The sequence below is a fragment of the Paramormyrops kingsleyae genome, chromosome 9 (genome assembly GCF_048594095.1).
Source record: "Paramormyrops kingsleyae isolate MSU_618 chromosome 9, PKINGS_0.4, whole genome shotgun sequence".
Taxonomy (NCBI): domain Eukaryota; kingdom Metazoa; phylum Chordata; class Actinopteri; order Osteoglossiformes; family Mormyridae; genus Paramormyrops; species Paramormyrops kingsleyae.
In genome coordinates, this window is record NC_132805.1 from 17,350,839 (window position 1) to 17,371,580 (window position 20,742).

General features: G+C 41.3%; 1 protein-coding gene across 4 annotated transcripts; it reads left to right on the plus strand.

The window, feature by feature from the left end:
* Nucleotides 1-451: 451 nt before the first annotated feature.
* Nucleotides 452-12,376, plus strand: LOC111838294 (B-cell receptor CD22). Of its 4 annotated transcripts, none has more exons than XM_023801130.2 (11): nt 452-713; nt 929-1,285; nt 1,816-2,070; nt 2,889-3,158; nt 3,547-3,816; nt 4,142-4,411; nt 4,602-4,683; nt 4,968-5,016; nt 5,100-5,183; nt 5,356-5,480; nt 5,606-12,376. In XM_023801130.2, the coding sequence occupies exons 1-11, from the start codon at nt 653-655 to the stop codon at nt 5,643-5,645; spliced, it is 1,863 nt and encodes a 620-aa protein (XP_023656898.1). In that variant the 5' UTR covers nt 452-652; the 3' UTR covers nt 5,646-12,376. The 4 variants fall into 4 exon arrangements, 3 of the variants coding, with proteins under 3 accessions (XP_023656898.1, XP_072572580.1, XP_072572579.1); XM_072716479.1 differs by having other exon boundaries at nt 6,215-12,375; XM_072716478.1 differs by having other exon boundaries at nt 7,311-12,375.
* Nucleotides 12,377-20,742: the final 8,366 nt, after the last annotated feature.

Consider the following 20,742-nt stretch of genomic DNA (forward strand, 5'->3'; position numbering starts at 1 on the left):
TGTACTCAGTTTCACAAAAATCAAACATGCTGCTATGAAGTATTTTTTGTGGCTTGAAATAAATGTTTTTGCCTCTCAAATGATAGGTTTAAGTATGATTTTGTAGTATTTATTAATTTAAATGGGTGAAAAGAGTGATTACAGTTGAAAACCATAACTGTGCCCTCACTGGTCTTCATCCATGCAGTGTTGAATAAAGCAGATAAGCTGGAATATAGTTTTCCAAAAACTGTGAAAAGTTCATAATGAATATTTTTTTAACTCGTTACAGACAACACTGTCCAAACTATTGCTGCATATTTACAAATGATTTCGAAATGCAGCTGAGGAACATTACACATGAGCAGAGTGTAATGCATCACCACTCGTATTCTGATGCACTGCCAAATCTGGCAGGTTAATTTGCTGAAGCGGCTTTTTCTTCTGTAAGACAGACGTCTGGGCAGGAAGCACAAGCAGAAGGACGTCAAGCTGGTGCTGTGCGGGGAAAAAGCCATCTTCCCTCTTTCTTACTTTAAAATTCAACTAGTTCTCCATACCACAGGTGGACAGGCCTGGCATCTTTGTAACTTTCTGTTCATGATTGATTTTGATGCCGTTTAATATTCTTGTCTCTTTGCATGGTGCTGTTTAATTGCTGTCATATTTTAGGATGGGACACAGCATGATGGAGACCACATTTTTTTGCATCTTCACCTGCACAGCTTTATCAGGTAGGGATTTTATTTTAATTGGTATTATGCAAGTAAGTCTGTGGGGTATTAAAACAGAAGGAGATACACCCCCACCATTCATTTGCCCTTGCCTTGGGATCAAGTTATTTATAATGTATTGATCTGTTATTTTCACAAATCCAAGTTGTCGTTTTTTTCTTTGTTAAAAATAACAAGGGCAAATCTTACTGCCCACTACCTCGTTATATTTTCAGGTGTTTTAGGTAATAAGTGGTGGATAACAATGCCTACCCCAGACTTATGCATCTGGACCAGCACGACAGCTAGCTTGCCCTGCCAATACAACTATCCCTATGGATACAGAGTGACAAAGGTGATGTGGTACCGAGTCACTGCAGATGGAAAGCAGGAATATGCCTTTCACAGAGATTTGAACCTAGTAAGTCCAACCTACAAGGGAAGGACAAGGTACTCTAATAGGTCCAAGTCATGTCTGCTAGAGATCTCCAATATCAGGACAACAGACAACGGAGAATATCATTTTAGATTTGAAACTGATCATCCGAAAGGCAAGCAGACATTCACCAATTCTACTTTCCTTTCTGTAACAGGTAATGTTACAATTTTATTATGCTTTAACTATGTTTATATTCTCTGGCAGGCTCTTTTATGCAAAGATAAAGCATACAGTAGGTCAGAGTTGAATACAATATCTGTTTAAGGAGGTATATAATTTGAGGATTTGTGGTTAATACAATAATAAGCAATCTGATCCTTAATCCCAGGTGATTGAAAATTGCTGATATCATAGAATATAGTTTTTCATTTGTTAAAATGGAATCAGTTGTAAGAGGACAATTAACATCTATTGATACAGAGATAATATAATTATTCAATTAAAATTTCCTTCAAATATTCATTTAATGTTAAGTAAATTAAAGTAAATAATCCTTCAATTTTCATGATATGAATCAAATAACACTGTCAAGTCACACAGAAGCAATATGTGTTTGTGTATGATTTCATGATAAATTTATTTTGGCAACGAAGAACTAGTAAGCAAGAACTTACTTAAGATACAAAATAAAACAATTCTCCAGCTATTTAAAACCTTGAGCATTTTAATTTGTCTTTGTGACAGATTTGCAGGTTCAAGTACACCCAGCCAGAGCAGGAAACATGTTTGCTTCTGGAGAAACTGTCTACTTGAGCTGTATAGCTACAGGGTGTGCATCCAGAGGAACAACATTTGTGCTCTACAGGAATGCTACACGTTTGGAATTGTCCAACCCACTGACCATTTATAACTTTGACCAGAAACATGCTGGTACCTATACCTGCCATGCAGAATCCTCACCCAGCATCCAGTCCCTGGGTATTATCCTCTCAGTGGGATGTGAGTATGAAAATCCAATAAACATTGCTGGCCTTCACTATAGATGCCTTGGTAAAGGGTCAGTTTAACACAAAAAGAACAAAAGGTCAAAACATCAGATTCTAAGAGTTTTATAGATGTCTTATAGATGTTTTATAGATTATATTTAAGCATTATTGACTGTACATTACACTTTATTTGCACAGTGGAAATCACTTGTACTGACAACCAGTACAGCTTCTGAACTGGTTACGTTATAGAAATTCACTACATTGTCTACTTATTAGTATAGCAGTGGGGATAGAAATGGATTGAAAAATGAATGAAAAGTAAATTGTTCAATATATACCACTGTCCTGCACATGCTCAGGCACGGAGTGGGGAAGCAGCACAGGAGCCGGGGAATCGGGTGAACGAGGGATTTAGTTAGAAAACAACAAGGAACACGATACACCATAAAAGGACACACACTTTAACGTGGACTTAATAATAATAATAATAATTGATACTTTATTGATCCCCGTGGGGAAATTGTCTTTAATACTTAAATACACTGGACTAATCAACAACAACGAGAAACAGCTGATAACATGGGGATTCCATGCGAGGTAGATGAGAGGGCATGGTACACAGGAGAAGCAGACGAGTGGGGCATGACACCACAGATTCTGTCTCACACACACACACAGATATATACACAATTGGCCACTGACATATCTTCAGGCCTCTTCTGTAGCCCATCATGACCCAGGTATAGATTACCCTTGTGTCCCCCTATCATAAGATCAAAGTGCCATGAGAATCACAATAGCAGTGTAATACAGCTGTCCTCCATCCAGATCCCCCTCGCTTCACCACTGTTGAGATCAGCCCACAAAGCACTATTTCTGAAGGCAGCTCAGTAATGCTGACCTGCAACAGTGATGCTGACCCAGCTGTGGAGACCTACTCTTGGTTTAAGGATGGAGACAACTGGAGTTTACCAGACAGCTTCAAGCCTGAGCTGCACCTGTGGAGGGTGCTGCCGTCTGACCTTGGAGAGTATTACTGCATGACACAAAACTCCCTAGGCAGGGAGAAATCCAGACCTGTTTTGCTGAATGTCACCTGTAAGCACTTATGATATGCTTTAGTTTTAACTTTAAAATTCAATGGAGTGATGCATTCATTTAAGCTTTTAAATCAATGGAAATTTACTTTAACTAAGTTGCACTAATGTTTGTCAATATTTTTTTACCCTCAGTACTTCTGAATGTTTATTTTCCACTCAGCTTGTATTTAATAACAATATGTAGGCATTTATAAAGAATTTCTCTGATGATTAAGGCATAGTTGTTACATTTTGTTCCAGTATCTGCAGAGCTAACCAAACATTTTTTAAATTGCTCTGTACATTGCATATAATTGGAATTAAGCTAGATAAGTGGCCTAGGGTCAATATAATCCTGCAAAAGTTTTCACTTTCCAGATTATATTTATCTGAACTTTGTATTTAAGATGCACCAAGGAGCACATCTGTGTCAATTAACCCACCTGTGGACATAATGGAGGGGAGCTCAGTGACACTGAACTGTAACAGCAATGCCAACCCACCAGTGCAGAATTACTCCTGGTTTCAGATCATGGGATCTAAGCTCTATGAGAGAGGCTTTTCACAGAACCTTGCATTCACCAGTGTGCGTGCCCAGGACAGCGGCCAGTACTACTGCACAGTGCGCAACCAGCATGGACAGGACACCTCCTTCGACCGCTCTTTGGTGATACTATGTGAGTGTGTCTGTATGAAGAATCATTGCAGATCCTGTAGGAAATCAGTGTTGCAGTTTTTCATTTATCCATTCCTAAGTCCAAGTTTTATTACATACGATGTACTAAAAAAATTTAATGACATAGGCATCTGTTATGCATCATGTATGTATAGCCATGGACTGTGATTAGTGACTGTTCATCACTGCATTCTTAATCATATTCCAGAAGCCACCGAGCAAAAGGCCTGGTTCCCCAGTCCATGTGTATAACTGTTAACAGTTTTTAGAGGAAAGAAAAATCCTTAACACATTACCTGTTTGAAAAGCATCAACATTCCTTTCAGACACTCCTAAGAACACATCCGTGTCCATCCAGCCCTCTGGCGACATTGAGGCTGGCTGCTCAGTGACTCTCACCTGCAGCAGCAATGCCAACCCCACAGTGGAGAACTATACCTGGTTCAGGATCAATGAAGCTGACATGTGGGAAATCCAATCAGGCCCAACATATACCATTTCCCGAATCACCCACAGGGAGGGAGGGAAGTATTACTGCGAGGCGAGCAACCGACTGGGGAGCCACCGCTCTCCTGTTCTCCTTGTCCAAGTGAGGGGTAAGCTGGGAGACTTGAATGATCCATACATTCATATACCACACATGGAGGTGAAAAGATCCACGCAAGTAAGAGGATCACAAAATTATGAAGAAGCTTTAGATAGATAAATAGATAGATAGATAGCTCAATGGAAGTCGATGGATACCTGTATATAATTTTGTATGATATTCTATTTCTTCTTTGGCAGGTAGGCTTAAGGTCATTGCTCTGGTATCTGCCATAGGTGTTTCAGTTGGGCTTATCACATTGACTGTCTTTATCATGATCAGGTACAGAGTTTTTTTTTGGATAATATATTGCACTATGTGATCACTAAAAACATACAACAATTTCAAATATTTAAATATACCTAAAATGCACCGCTTTTGGGTTCTGAGTTAAAATTTCATTAATTTGTATCAAATCATAACATGTTGAGCATCAATGTCTTTTTTTCAACAAAATAATTCAGAGAACACTAGATTTTAGAACCATTAATTACAAATTATGAATGAGCATTCTGTGTATGCTTGAACCACTAAATGATGCATCTTCCCTATTTCAACTCTTGCAGCAAGAATATGCATGTTGTAGAAAATGAACTTGCCGAGGATGCCCAACAGGTAATGTCTATTTTTCAATTTATAAACGGAGAAAACATATTCCCATGTCATTACATAAAACATTTTCTTTTCCGGAGTTACAGGTATCATCAGAACAAATGGATATGTTTCAAGGAACAATGAGTAAGAAATTTGAAATGTGGAAATTACAAGCGAGAGACATGCTAGTAAGTAAATGCCTGAATCCAATTTTTTGTACCCCTGGATGAGAAAAGTGAATTGCATTTTATTGATATTAATTAGTTAAATTTAATAAAATGCAAAAGTTTTCTGCTATACAAATACATCAAATACCATGCACTTTTAAGAAGTTAAAAATACTAAAACAATTTGGAACAGGAGGAGCCAGAAAATATTTTTGAGAACACACACCCTACCATCATTCCTCTGAAAGACGTTACACCTAACTCAGAAGGAGATGAAGATATCAGCTGTGTGACGGTTCACTTCACCAGGAACTTAAGGTACCCTTAATATGGTGTTTAGAATAGTGCAAAAATTACCACTGGGTTGAGGAGACTTAAAGTTTAACTGTGACTTGATGTCTTGGAGTAATTTCTCCTGTTTTTCTCATCCTCTTTCACTTCAGCACCATCCAGGATGCAAATAAATGCATTTTTACATCTTAAGTGAATATAAAGTCAGCACCCTTATTGAAATTGCATTTTTTTGTGATATAAAGTCATAAATCCAGAAGAATCATTTCAGACAAAGGCTACCTCAGGTCACTTGCTGTAATAGTCAATAAGTGTCTTTAACTTAATTAAACTTAAACATTTTAAGTTAGCTCTTTAACTGTGTCAAAACTCTTCTGAGCCTCAGGTGTCCATATGAAAGCCTCCGGTCCATTTAGAAGTTCTTGTAGGGGCTCAGCAACACCAGAGTAGTCTGGTATAAATTTTGAATACCATGATGTAGGCCCTAAAAATTATCTCAGTTTAAGCAGGTCTGTAGGTGGTGGTGCCTGGACAACTGCAGCCACGTGTGAGGCATCAGGTTGAAGTCCCTTTCCTGACACTGTGTGCCCCAGGAAAGACAGTTCCTTTTGTCTGAAGTTGCATTTCGAGAGGTTCAGTTTGACTCCAGCCTCCTCAATGCACTGAAGCATAGCTGTCAACTGTTTGTTATGTTCCTTGGCTATCTAACCTGTGACAATGATGTCGTCAAGATACCACTATGCCCCCAACATGCCTTTCAGAATGGATGACATCATCCTCTGGAAATAGCTGTGTCCGGATGCCAAGCCATACGGCACCCTCCTGAAGAGGAACAGACCATCATGCGTGATAAATGTTGTCAAACCTTTATGAAATTGTCAGAGCTTTAGATAAGTCAGCGGTACCTCCAGTAGCAAGCGTTCCCTGACGTCTTTTCACCAAGTTTGTCCGGAACCATCTCCTCTTCCATAGCCCCAAACTGAAAAAGTAGCAACCAGCTCTTTTAAAGCAGCCACAAACTAGTCCATAGTCTCACCCCCGTGCTGACCACATTGTCTGAAACATTGGCTACCACATTAACTTTTGGTGTAAAAAAAACGGATGACCTCCCTTGCTCTGTCATATTTGTTATTGGCCACTGTTAGTGTGTAAGAAAGTCTCTGGCCTTCTATGCCCAAAGAGAGTATAAGAAGTGCCCGCTCTCTTGCATCAGGCAAATCTGAGTCCGACACTGCCAGTAAATAATTCTCAGACATATGGATCTAAACCTTAAACAGTATTGCCAGTTCCCCAACACTTTGTAGAAATGGTGCAGGCTCGCTGAGATTCAAAGCCGCCATCCTCATTGCCAGTATGTTGTGTCATGGAATCAAGACACTGGTTAGTCTGGAACTTCACCTATAATCAGAGCAGAACACAGAACAGTACACTGCAGTACACTTCTCTCTTTCCCATCACCCTCTCACCTTCCCCTCAGCTCCACCTAGAGGTGAGGATGAAACACCACAGTTTTTATCTTTAATGTGACAAATCAAGAGAAAAAGTAGACAGTATCCCACAAGAACCTGCAATTTCAAAAAGAATGTGTAGACTTGTTTGTATTGACTGTTCATTAAGTCTCAGAACTTTATGTTTTGGCTTAGTATTATACTGTATCTATCATTGTCTCAAAATGAACAATTATTTTAAAAACCAGCTGAAAGCTCTGTAACAGTAAAAAGCAACTGCAAAAAAAATTCATATTAGAAAACGCTTTTCTTGGCTACTTTCTTGTTTGAGAGATACAGTGGTGAGAAACATTCATTTGCTTTCTCTCTGTCACTGGTGGATTTAATTAAAAAGGCTGTTGTGTCTCAGTCAGGATCGGAAAGATGTCCTAAATCCACCACTAGAGAGTGCTGCTGAGGATACAGATGTTATCAACCCTGTGTTGGTGAGGCTCACAAAAGGATTATGAAGCCATCTCTGACCAAAGAATTTGTTTTGTATTTTTGGTGTCTAATCCAACAATTCTATTGTCCTTGTTGTGTCTAATTACATTTTTAAAAAGTCTAAATTCGTAAATATTTTTTTTATTTACTGTAATGGGATAGTGCCCCATCCTGAGTTATTCCCTTCCTTGCGCCAGACCCCCACAACTCTGCATAGGATAAGAGGGTATAATAAATAGATGCATGGGTGTTTTTATCAACCAAAAACTTTTTCTCACATACCTAGTTTTAACCCTCTGGGGACGGGGGCATGGTCGGCAATGCCACGTATCTTTCTCATGTATTTCAGTTTATATCTCACTGAAATCTTTATGCAGAATTATGAAAAAACGGTGACTAAATCCGTAATCTGTCTTCTTTTCAAAACGTCCATTGTCCGAAGTATTAAAGTTTTTAAAATTAGGTTAAATAGGCAAAAAAGTAAACCATGTCACCTTACTTTGTTTTACCTGCATCGGGGGCATGTAGTACCGCTCACACCTGAAGATCACTATTCACATTCTGAATAGCCGCATTACCCCATTACCCCACGTATTCAAATCGCATTCACTTGGTAATTTTATGAACAACGGAATGGTGAAACGCCATCCAGATACATCCCCATCAGCACCATAAAAGGGGGGGTGGATATGGCCAAGTGTGAATGACTTATGCATACACATTAGAGCTCCTACTGTACATATTCAATGGAAGGAGGCCAGAAATAGTGATATGAGTTAGGTTTTTCTTATTTATTTATCCAACTGAATATTGCAACTACATCATTTAATCATCTTCATGTACCCAAGACTGGTGATCAGATATCTGGGCTCAAAACTAACTGGCACCATTGCTTACTATGTACTTTTATAATGTTTCTGCAAGTGTTCCAAACTGCATTTTGCAATATCTATACTTTGATGTCAAATATGACATATTTAAAATATACAGACACTCCTCTACTTACGAACTTTCAACTTATGAACTTTCAGACATATGAACGAAGAGGACTGTAAGTCCAAATTGTGTTTGTTGGGCTCCCGTTTCCTGTCCGCAATATCAAATTTTTTTCTGCACGCCAATTCCGCCTAGTACAACTTCTGGCCGCTACTCCCGCTGCACAGCAGCGTAGCGTGCATACTCCCAGCATCCTAGTTCTTTGTACTTGTGTATACCCTTAAAATGATGTTGAATAACGACTTACGAACATTTTAAGTTACGAATGGTAGGTAGAGAAGCGTCTGTACATTAAAATTATGATGAGTGTAATGCCAAAACAAAAATATTATATAAAAATAAATATAATAATTTGCCATGAATTAAGTTTATGATATTGAAAGAAATGTGTGATCATGCCCCAGTCAGTGAAAGTGTGTTCCCTACCCCCAGTCCCCAGAGGGTTAACTAGTTTCACAGCACCACAGCATTGTATTTGTGTAACAGACTTATCTCAACTGTTCTGAATGCTTGGAGTTCCAGATCTATGACTTGATTATCAGCCAATATGTGCATGGCACTAAGTGCAGGGCAGGACAGGCAATAGACCACTGCATTGTCCTTGCCTGCAACATGTTAGATGTGTATTATGAACTTGGAGATGTAGCCAAGGTGCTGCTGCCAAGCAAGGCAATGGGACCATCTGGCAGTGGGTGTGCAAGGACGGTTGCCTCTGCCAGAGTTTGTTTCACACCCAGGAATGCCTTAGCTCTATCCTGGAACCATATGATGTGGTACTCGGTGTTTGGCCTTGCAGTGTATCCTTAAAAGGCTGCTTATGCAAGGTTCCTTGGGAGATGAACTGATGATAGAAATTCACGATCCCTACAAATTACTGGAGTGCTCATACTGTGTGGGGTACTGGGAAATTAGTCATAACAAACACCTTAGATATCAAAGGAATAAACAATCTTTGGTGCCGTGGTGCTCCAGAAAATCTATCTTAGACACCCCAAACAGGCACTTAGTGAGAAGGATGATCAGTCCATGCAGGCCGAGGCATAAAAAGTGGTTGAGATCCATCCATCCATCCATCCATCCATCATCTGCCGCTTGTCCGGGGTTCGGGTCGCGGGGGTAGCAGCTTCAGTAGAGGCACCCAGACCTCCCTCTCCCCAGCTAACCCCACCAGCTCCTCGGGGGGGACACTGAGGCGTTCCCAGGCCAGCCGAGAGATATAATCCCTCCAGCGAGTCCTGGGCCTGCCCCGGGGCCTCCTCCCTGTAGGACATGCACGGAAAACCTCTCCGGGTAGCCGCCCAGGAGGCATCCGCACCAGATGTCCAAACCACCTCAACTGGCTCCATTCGACGTGAGGAAGCAGCGGTTCTACTCTGAGGCCCTCCCGGATATCCGAACTTCTCACCCTATCCCTAAGGGAGAGCCCAGACACCCTGCGGAGAAACCTCGCCCACAATGCACCGAGCCCCTGACATTCCCCTTGTGGGTGGTGGGCCCACCTGGGGACAGTCCCGCGTGCCTCTTTCGGGCTGTGCCCGGCCGGGCCCCACGGGCCAAGGCCCGGCCACCAGGCGCTCGCCAACGGGCCCCTCCCCCAGGCCTGGCTCCAGGGTGGGGCCCAGATGACCCTAGTCCGGGCGAGGGAAACGGGACTTTGTTTTTATACTTTTTCATGGGGTTCTTTTGGATTGCTCTTTGTCTGGCCCCTCCCCTGGGACCTTTTTGCCTTGGGAGACCCTACCAGGGGCTATTGCCCCCGACAACCTAGCCCCCAGGTTCACGGAGGCACGCAAACCCCTCCACCACGATAAGGTGGCAATCCAAGGAGGAGGTTGAGATGTTCATCCCTAAAGGAACTGGTGACCGGTATGTCACCACAGTAGATGAAAAGGAAGTCCAAACCAACAAGAACAGAGTCCATCAGTCAGTGGATTGTCTGTGTGCATGGAAAAAAATTTGAATAACTCAAAAGGGGTGATGACTGCTGTCTTGGGAATGTCCTCTCAGCCCATGCACACCTGGTGATGGCCCCATACAAAATCCATCATAGAAAAAAATCACTGTCCTGGCTAGTCCCTATATGTGTGGTAGCAGCCTGAGACTGGTGATAGTTGCCATGGTCAACATCCCTTGGAACCATGTGGAGGGGTGAGGCCCAAGAACTGCGTTAGTGGTGCAAAATCCCTAGCCTTTCTATGTTGCTGAACATGGCCTTCACAACATCCAGCTTCTCTGGGTTAAGACAGTGAGCACGGGCATGCACCAATGGACCAGTCGTGGAGATGTAGTGCTTGATCCAGTGCTTGTGAAGAACATAGCATGACAGAGCTGCAGGAAATTGCCCAGCAGGTGGGCAAACTCGCACTGTACCATCAACATGTTGCACAAAAAGGATGTAGTGACACTGCTGAGCTTGCTTGGGGTGGTGCTAAAGTTTTTCACATCCACAAGCTGGCGGTTCTTGACATCAACTAACAATCACTGAGAAGTCTGGGCATAGCAACCTTTGCCAAGATGTAGTCTTAACTGAAGGGCCACCTGCTGAAAGGTAGCATGCCAAGTCCCACATGTGGGGATTCTGGTACCATTAACGCCCTCCAGCTTGGGACCATTTCTCCCTGAATCTCCCACATTGATAGGTGATACTGGTAACACGCTGGTTGCTTGGCCTGGGCCGGAAGGATGAAGTGTAGCGTGGGTATTGGGCTTGCAGATTGGTCTGATAGAGGTCATGATCAGGAGGTACCTCTTTGAAGCAGAGTACAAGCTGTCGGCTACCTTGGCTTTCTTAAATTGGTCACAATTCTTAAGGGTACAAATCACATACTTAAGTAAAGCTCAATTAATTCATGACTCATAATGATTTAATGCAAGATGTTTAATGAATTTCTGTTGCTCGCCATGAACTAGTGAAAAAGTGACTGTGGCTTTATGGGATTACTTACCTATACTTACCAGGTCATCAGTTAAGGAATGTTAATAATTCCAGTTACCTCAAAAATTAATTGATATACCACCAAATTAGCTGGAAACCAAGAAATATGACCTGGAAACCAGCTAATTAATGCATTAAATCATCATGAGTCATGAATTAGTTAAGCATTATGAAGGTGCACAATGTTCTATGATTGCATTATAAATGTATTGTGAAGGTGCACTTAATGTAAAGTATTTTTTATAAGATATTTTATACACCCATTGTCAGACATCTTGATGTTGCTGGGGAGATATTTTAAAGTCAACAGATTTTATTTTGCCATTATCCCATTCCTCATCCATATCCCTGTACATGAGCAACATCTTTAAATGCTATTGCATTGTTTCCATTGTAGCTTTTGTACACTGTGATCTCTTCCCACCCAGGTTGTAGTGACCCTGTCATAAGCTTCTTTACAATGACCTGTTCTCCTGAGTCATCCCCTCCCTTGATCGCAAAAAATCCCCCCCATCCCCAGCCTGGCCATGCCCCCCTGTCTGAGAACCTGCCCATCAAAAAGTTTGTGCATGTCGCTGTCTGAGAAAGAGGTCCATTACTCCTATTTGTAGGAACCCACAAACCAGAAGCACCAAGAGTTTGAGACATTCTGCATTCATTGATATCGATTTTACAACTTTCAGCACCTCCTAGTTGCATCCACCAATGAGTATAAGAGTCTTATGATGAAAATTAGCCTATGGATTGATCCATTTTCTAACTCTGTTAACAAAAATAAACCATTGTCTTGTTTTTTCGTGTACACATGTATATATTTCAAATGTAAAAGCTGTTTTTGCAGTAGTGCAGTGTGTAAATTGAATTGGTACTGTTTTGCAAAGATTTGTTTTTTTTTTATTATTATTAGGGATGGGGTCCTACACCATGTTCATGTCCTCGTACTCGTCTTCATAACAATGTGTCAATGCTTATACAGATACCACGTAATATTCAATGTATCAGCAATGTCATTAACGAATAAAATAAACAGGACAAAATGTCTGCAGTGTGGTTAACAATAAAATCCAAAGCATAGTGGACTACAAACTATGCTTTACAAAATGATCAAAAGGAGGTATGGAATCAGGTTCTTACAACACTAGTAATCTAATTAAACATCTAAAAACTAAACATAGAGTACGATGAATTTGTCACTAGCCACAACAATCTGCAAATGTGCAGCAAAACACTAGCACAGGGAGAGGATATGTCAAATAATGACCCTCGTGTAGTGAAAATAACAGAAACTCTTACCCAGTATTGATCAGGCATAATACTATCTGAGGTGGTAAGTAATATAAAAAGCTTGTGAACCACTGCTTTAGAGGTTTTAGAATAACATGTTTTAAAATTACAATTAACTCACTGATCCATCAACTTCTACAAAGAATAAGGGCATTTTCACACACATAGTTAAGTTTCTCTGGTCCAAATCAATCGAGTTTGTAAATTTGTAGCGTTTTCTCCTTAGTTTAGTTTGCTTTCACATAGAGAAAAATCCAAGCGAAGCAACAATGCACCACTACAAACCATGTGAGAACATTCTGATTATTGGACAGTTGTGTCTGTGGTGGGAGCATGAAAAAAAATACAGGAAGAAGTTCCTGTGTCCTGGACTATGCAGTTGAACATCTCTCACTTTTATGTATTTTTGCCTCTGGTTTTTTACTTTCACAAAGCACTGTTCAGTCGACTGGTCAAATCCCCTCTCTCTTTCAGCCATTGACTGGACATATTGAAAACTTCAGAGTTTTTATGAGTTGTTTTTAGGAGCTGACAGATGTAGTCATATGCTCAGATTTCAAGTGGGCAACATACCTCACTGCTAGACCAAGTTAGACCTCAGCTGATTTTTCGTTCTCCGCCTAACTGCTGCTACTGGTTTGCATATGGCTATGGGAACCATTTACCTCATACCCGCGGTGTACACCTGGAAGTAGTGTCGGATTAAGGTCAGATCACATTTGCAACACAAACACACTGCTCCAGAGCTTGTTTGGGACTGGACCGAGGCCACCTCCTCTGTAGGGGAAGCTACAGTATATGGGTAAAACTACATGCTAAAAAATCAAATGGCCTAATTGTTGGTGTTTGTTAAAGAACACCTAATGTAGTTGCAGAGGAAAGCAGAATGTTATGGATTATGAGTAATAAAAATGGTGTGGTGGTTATGGGTGATGTTAATTTACCTGGGATACAGTGGGGTATAGTCTCTGAAAAAATTGTATGTGGTACAATGGGAGGAGCCTAAAGCTCCCCCCTTCTATGATGTCATAAGTGGGAGAGGGGCGTATCCCTTATTCTGATTGGTCGAGGGTTATGTCCATATGGTATCATACATGCTTATGCCAAGTGTTGCTGATAAGGGGCCATATGGTTTGGGAGATAAGGGTTGCCGTTAAACTTTAATAGAATAAAAATACATTACATGTATTTATTAATGTGTAAAATAAAATGCCCTAAGCATTTCGACAACAAGAATCAAGGAATAACACTGGGTAATCCTTGTTAAAATGAGCGCATGCGCTCTCTCTCTCTCTCACTTGCTCTCCTGTAGCGCATGCACGTAGAGACACTATTTTCTTTAAAGAGCCAGTTGTGAAGTTGGGGACAAAATGGTGATCACCGGAAATTGTTGTCGTGATGCTAACCGATGGCCCTGGATTGTGAGAAGCACACCACCATCCTGATAGAATGCACATTAACTCTATTTATTAATCTGACTTATTTGTAAATAGTATAAAATAATCTATTTCTAATTTAAATAAAAGTCGAACTCTAACACCACAGCCCCGGGTTGTTTAGCGACATTTAGCTAAATTCATCTATGTTTGGTTAATCAAAAGGAATAAAACACTGTAACTTAAGAAGATGTTTTTAGTTGTATTTTGTTAGTTTTATTTTAAATAAGATGCCTCCGATTTATTTAATTACATTTAATAGCTGCAGGAACTACTGAATGTTATTTAGCAACATACATCAAAAAACTATGGTAGAATAATGGCTTGAATATATTAATAAATGTAAGTGGAAAAACATCATTCGTGTTTGTTAAGCATATTACCCACACGGCCCTGACTATCGTTGCATGACAGTACAGATACACTCGTATTGAAAATAGTCACTGTCTACTAACGCTTTAAACTAGAAATAATTCTCTTTAACATAAATGTACTGTTTTAATATACTGTTTGATATAATGTATGTGAATAGACTAGACAATAAGTTTTAGGGCTGAACTCATGTGTTTTAACAAAATGTGATGTCGATGATCCAAGCGCTGTCTGGCCTATTTGCATATGTCCCAGCATGCACGAGAGACATTGTGTAAAAACTTTTGCTTCAAGATTCGATATGGAAGTTAACCGACAAAGTTTTGCAGATTTCATAAAACAAGACACCGCAAGAATTGTGTTCGATCCAGCGATGGGCCCCTCTGTCTAACCCAACATGGGTGCCTCGCAAGCGAGACAGCAGAAGCAGTGCACTATGGGTAACCGATCCCCTGCATCTCAAATCTATCAGGAAAAAATTAGATACGTTTTTGAACCAACTGCTGGCATTTTTTCTAACGGTGATGACATGGGCACAGCGTGAGCTGGCGAGACAGGGTAAGCATTGGTAACATTCTCACGACATGATTATGGCAGAGTGTACAGGCCTCGTCCCACTGTCTCGGTCGGTCGGTGCGTGGGGGGGTCGCCCGAACAAACACTGTTGTATTTACTGTAATTGCTGTAGAAGCTAGTGAACGGCATGTATCAACATACATCAAAAGCATTTTAAAAACTTTGGTAGAATTCTTATTTTAAAATAAGTAGAAAATGTGTTATAAAGCATTTGACCAATGATAAGAATTCAAGCATATTAACCCACATGCGCGCGGACTATAGCAACAGAAGTGTGTCTTTCTTATAGCCCAGGTCACCAACGGTCAAGAATTTAGGATATTGTTTTTTATTATTTAAAAGAAGGTGGACATTATTATTTAATTACATTTAATAGGAACTAGTAAGCTGCATTTAGAATTAATCGCTTGGCAGATGTACCATACTGATAGCCTGTCCTATGACCTACAAGGTAAAATCATATGGCACCAAAGCGGGGTCAATAGTCTTAAAAGAATAAAATACATTACAGGTGTTTATTAACGAATCATTCTAAATGCGTTTTAAGGGTAATAGCATTTATCAGCGTGCTTGTAATGGTGCTCTGGGTGCATCGATCTTTTCTAGCTAGAGATGAAAGAGGGTCTGGCGGTTTTAAATGGTAAAAAATAAAAAATAGTTGTTTGATTACCCTTGAGAGGCCTCTCAGCCACTTTCGGGGTAGTCTGACATGCCTTGACATTTTAAAATATTTCACCTATCTAAAAAACATTTATCCCAAAGTGTTACATTTGCTTTTATTCAGCACAATCTCGGCACCAATAATCTGAGACCACTTAAAATGTTATTATTCTATTTTTTGTTAAAATCAACTTTAAACATATGCTTTTCAAACACCTATTTTCAGACATGCTGAGAAATTGCAAAAAATCACATTATAGACATTTCTAGCAAAGACTCTGAAGCTTATAGACACAGGGGTTGGCTACACATAGGTGAAAGAGACATTCTGGAATTTTATGTGGTTTGATTACTAAAGTGTTAGAACTTTAGAGTGACACTCTTTTTCTCAAAGTCAGTGGCCTGCACAATGAATATTGATGAGATAGGTGTCCCCACTAGTGTTGTAGTTCTCGAGACCGGTCTTGGTCTCGAGACCGGTCTCGAGACCAATTTTTGGTGGTCTCGGTCTTGTCTTGGTCTCGACTCTATTTGGTCTCGGTCTTGTCTTGGTCTCGACTCTATTTGGTCTCGGTCTTGTCTTGGTCTCGGACATAGCGGTCTCGATGGGATGGGGAAAAAAAGAGAAAACTGCACATCCTCACAGAACAGTATCATTATTTATTACGCGCCTCAATTCAAATGCAACCAGTCAGATGCATCCATTTCAAAAACGTTACATTTTATACATTTTCTCCACGGACACTGCCAGTGCTTCACAGTCCACACACATCATACACATCGTATCATACATCGGCAAAAAAATGTCCTAAAATGTCCGCGAAGTCTATAGCATAGTTATAATTCAAATAAATTAGGTATTTTACATTGATTAGAAAGCACGGTCTTGGAGGTGCAAGTCAATCTGGAGGCTCATTCTCTTCAATTCAAAGCAAAGGATCATTACATAGCTGTATTCATAGCTTACCCGAGGCCTCTGTCCCTGGTATAAGAGACTTAATATGAACATCTTTCAGGTACATCCCATCTCTTTCCCTTGACGAGGTCTGATAAAATGGTTATAGGAGAGGATTGCTGAGAATATTATTTTCTATCAGGTCTCGTAACTATGACAAATCTGGGAGATTTTAAATGAGAGACATATGGACATACGGACAATATAATTAAAAAGATAACATGAATTTGATTTAACGAGTAATGACACTTTACAGCAATGCCTTTTTTCTCTACAGTTGATCTGGGTAATGTGATGTCGATTCTAGCCCTAGTCTGTTTTCGGTCTTGGTCTTGGTCTTGGTCTCGACCAGTCTTGGTCTTGGTCTCGCCTTAGTGTGTCTTGGTCTTGGTCTTGGACTTGGTCTTGGTCTTGGTACCCTCAAGTCTCGGCAGTGTCTTGGTCTTGATACCCTCCGGTCTCGGCAATGTCTTGGTCTCGGTTTAGGCGGTCTTGACTACAACACTAGTCCCCACACCTGTAGTAGTTTGCATACTGTCAATGGCCCATCAGTCTGGAATGTCACTGCACCCCACACCCATCACTTTGGAAAGGTAGTTTGAAACGCAAGAAAAGTAGCAACAATTTACACAGTTTATTGGTAGATGGAATGAAAAATGGAAAATTGTGACCATATAAATATGATGCAGTGCCTATGCAGAGTTAACGGAAATAAAGAAATTCACTATTATTAACGCTCTGGGGACAAGGGCATCATTGACCGCGTATCTTTCTTGTGTATTTCAGTTTATATCTCGCTGAAATCATTATGTAGAATCATGAAAAAACACTGACTAAATCCATAATCTGTCTTCTTTTCAAAACTTCCATTGTCGGAAGTATTAAAGTTTTTAAAATTAGGTTAAATTGGCAAAAAAGCAAACCACGTCACCTTTCTTTGTTTTACTTGCATTGGGAGCGTGTAGTACCGCTCTTCGCTGAAGATCGCTATTCACATTCTAAAAAGGCTGGGTTTTGAGGGAATAATCTTATAACGGGAAATAAAGGGAATGATTCTATAAGGCTGTAACTAATCAAAACGAGAACTGACTGGCGCGCCGGCAAGGCAAGGTTACCTAATCGGAACAGATAGGGAGGGCGACAGAGAATATCAGCGGCCCCTACTTATCTTTTAGCCTTCCAGAAGGACAACTACGAGCCGGCTGGAATCACACATGTGGTTGTCACGTACACGGAAGGTACCGAGAAAGGGGGGGGGGATACAGCTGATACATATGGCAGAGCCTCCTCCTGTACATGCTGAATGTATGTCAGACGGCCGCTCCCTGATTATAATCAGTCAAGACAATAAACCGGTGATTTGCAACTTCTCCCCGTGTCAGCTGTGAATCTCTTCTCATCCACGGACCCGGTGGAGACGCCATGCTCCAACACCATAAGCGGAAAAGAGTGGATAGTTTTAACGGTACGTGGAACAATATTGCTTACCCTGTTTCGTTGATTTTTCTGTATGAAATGCTTAAAGACTGATTTTGCCCCCGTTTCACCTCAAGACACTGACGATGATGAATTGCTGATCACCGTGCCTGAAAAAATAGAAGCGGAGTTAGCTACAGAAAATACAACCTCAACCGACAGCTTACAGGACCAGCCGACCAGACAACTGGAATCTACGTGGACTCCCATGACACGAAGCATACCACCGGACCAAGGGGGATCTGCGAGCGGTGTTCCAGCATCCTCAACCCGTGCCTTAGCGGAACCACCACAGTGGACACAAGATTGGGATACTGGCACCTTAACACCTTGGCAATGGCCTGTTGTGAGTTCCCCAGCTGGAGCTGTTTCCCGCGAGGAGCGTTTCAAGGTGCTCAAGGTAGCTTTCTTCCTTTTTCAGGATCAGATGTATGATTTTTTTAGTGGATCTGTCTGACCAGATCTAAAGAATAAGCAGGGGCATGTCTGAAAAATGGTGGCTGTGTAGTTTTGATGGGGCTGGGGGGTCTAGGAGGATGCATATAAACGATGATGATGGTGTTGAAGCAACGATGAACCCTGATCTGCGCGGTTGATTGATGAACCAACCGCTGAATTTGCGGGGTGTTTTTTTCACTGGTGCCCAGAATGCTTTGATTCAAACGAAGTGAACCCTGTAACAAAACTGCGTTTTGGGGACATGCATCAGCAGTTTCAGGATAAGATCTTTGCCCTTAAGCACACGTACAACCTCAATGTACATGTTATTTGGGAACACCAATGGGAGAAGTTGAAGGCTGAAAATGCAGATGTATAGGCATTCTTGAGGGAATTTGACTTTCCAGAGCGCATCGATCCTCGGGATGCTCTGTTTGGTGGCAGAACTAACGCCCTGCAATTGTACTATAAAGCAGAGATTGATGAGCGCATAGATTACTACAACTTCACTAGCCTTTACCCCTCAGTAAACAAGTTTAAGGAGTACCCGGTAGACCACCCCGTAATCATTTACCGGGATTTTGACAGCGTTGAAAACTATTTTGAGGTGATCAAAGCCAAGGTTTACCCACAGAGAGGCCTTTACCTGCCGGTTCTGCCTTACAGGTGTGATGGTAAACTCATGTTCACACTTTGCAGAACATGCTGTGAAACCGAGACACAGGGGGTCTGTAATCATTCAGATTACACACTACCATGTATGCTAGGCTTGAGCTGTACAATCTCATGGACCGCTTGGGGCAGTGTACACTGTATCATGATACAGACTCGGTCATTTTTGTCAGCAAACCGGGTGACTGGGCGCCCCCTCTGGGCGATTTTCTCGGCGAACTAACAAGCGAGCTGGACCCAGATGATCACATTGTGGAATTTGTCTCAGGGGAACCCAAAACTTACGGGTACAGAATGGCAAAGGCCAAAACAAACATGAAAGTGAAGGGAATCACCTTGCATAACACCAATTCAAAAGTTGTTAACATTGCATCCCTCACAGGATTGGTTCACGACTATGTGAGTAGCTCACGTGATCCCCCTAGAGAGATCAGGACATCCACGCAGCAGATTGTGTGGGATAAAAGGGGCTTGCTGGGAGATGTGTCTTGTCCTGAGTGATGGCTCACAGGATGGCAGGGTTTTAATATGTTTTCAACATGGTTAAGCACGATCTTCTCTCATCTCATTGGCTGCTATCACCAGAAGTGGGTTGATCCCCCACCGACCACACTTTGTTCAAATTTTTTTCTCGAGTTTTATACAGATACACTCATTATGCAAGAATATGCTGCACAGTGCCCCGTGCTTGCACTGTCTCGGGGGCTTTCGTGGAGCCTAAGTCGTGTTTAGCAGCGCCAAGTTGCGGGTAGGTGTCGTCGAACTCCTTGCGGGATCTGTCTGTATGAGATCGGAAACAATTTGTCCACCGGCGTTACCCAGCGTTATTCCTTGATTCTTGTTGTCGAAATGTTTAGGGCGCTTTATTATTCACATTGGCAGAAAAGTGCTTCATTATTTTAAAAACATAATGGTTAAGGCGTTTATTTAAAATAACCGGCACGCCGTTGTTGTTGCCATTTTGAAATGTGTGTCTGCGTGAGTGTGCCTGCACAAGCCCAGGTCGTCATTTCGCCCGCATTGTTCGAACGGAGTGCACGCACATGGCCGAGCTACGAGGCTAAATGTTTGCTGGTTAAATGTTTTCTTCAACCTAACACTGGTAAATACCACTAAAAGTTTTTCTTCTTCTTTAAACATGTTGCATGGTAAAATTTAATGGGTTTAAGTGCGTTCTTCTTTTAAAACGACATGCTGTATGTTAATTAGTACCGCTTATGCTTGTTTAAACTCAGCATTTGCTCTTCTGACAGTGCTTTGTTAGGCCATGTCCACCTGCTTTTCTTTCTTTTTAAAAATAACACAAAAGTTTTTCTTGTTTAAAACATTTTGATGCTTTCTTCTTTTAAAATACACCGGGACGCTAGTGTCTACTGCAGACGGAACCCCGCTAGGCGTGTATGCGCTAGCTTACGTTCATCCTGCTATATGTTTTATTATTCCTTAAAACGTAATTAAATGTAAAAACGTAATTTGTGGACTTGGAGAAGGCATTCGACCATGTCCCTCGGGGAGTCCTGTGGGGGGTGCTCCGGGAGTATGGGGTGCCGGGCTTCCT

What these genes read in the sequence shown, in the direction of transcription:
- LOC111838294 (XM_072716478.1), top strand. Translation starts at nt 653, where the DNA reads ATGGGACACAGCATGATGGAGACCACATTTTTTTGCATCTTCACCTGC. An exon ending in TATTATCCTCTCAGTGGGAT is followed by an intron (nt 2,071 to 2,888) that starts GTGAGTATGAAA and finishes TCCTCCATCCAG; the next exon opens with ATCCCCCTCGCTTCACCACT. An exon ending in TGTTTTGCTGAATGTCACCT is followed by an intron (nt 3,159 to 3,546) that starts GTAAGCACTTAT and finishes TTTGTATTTAAG; the next exon opens with ATGCACCAAGGAGCACATCT.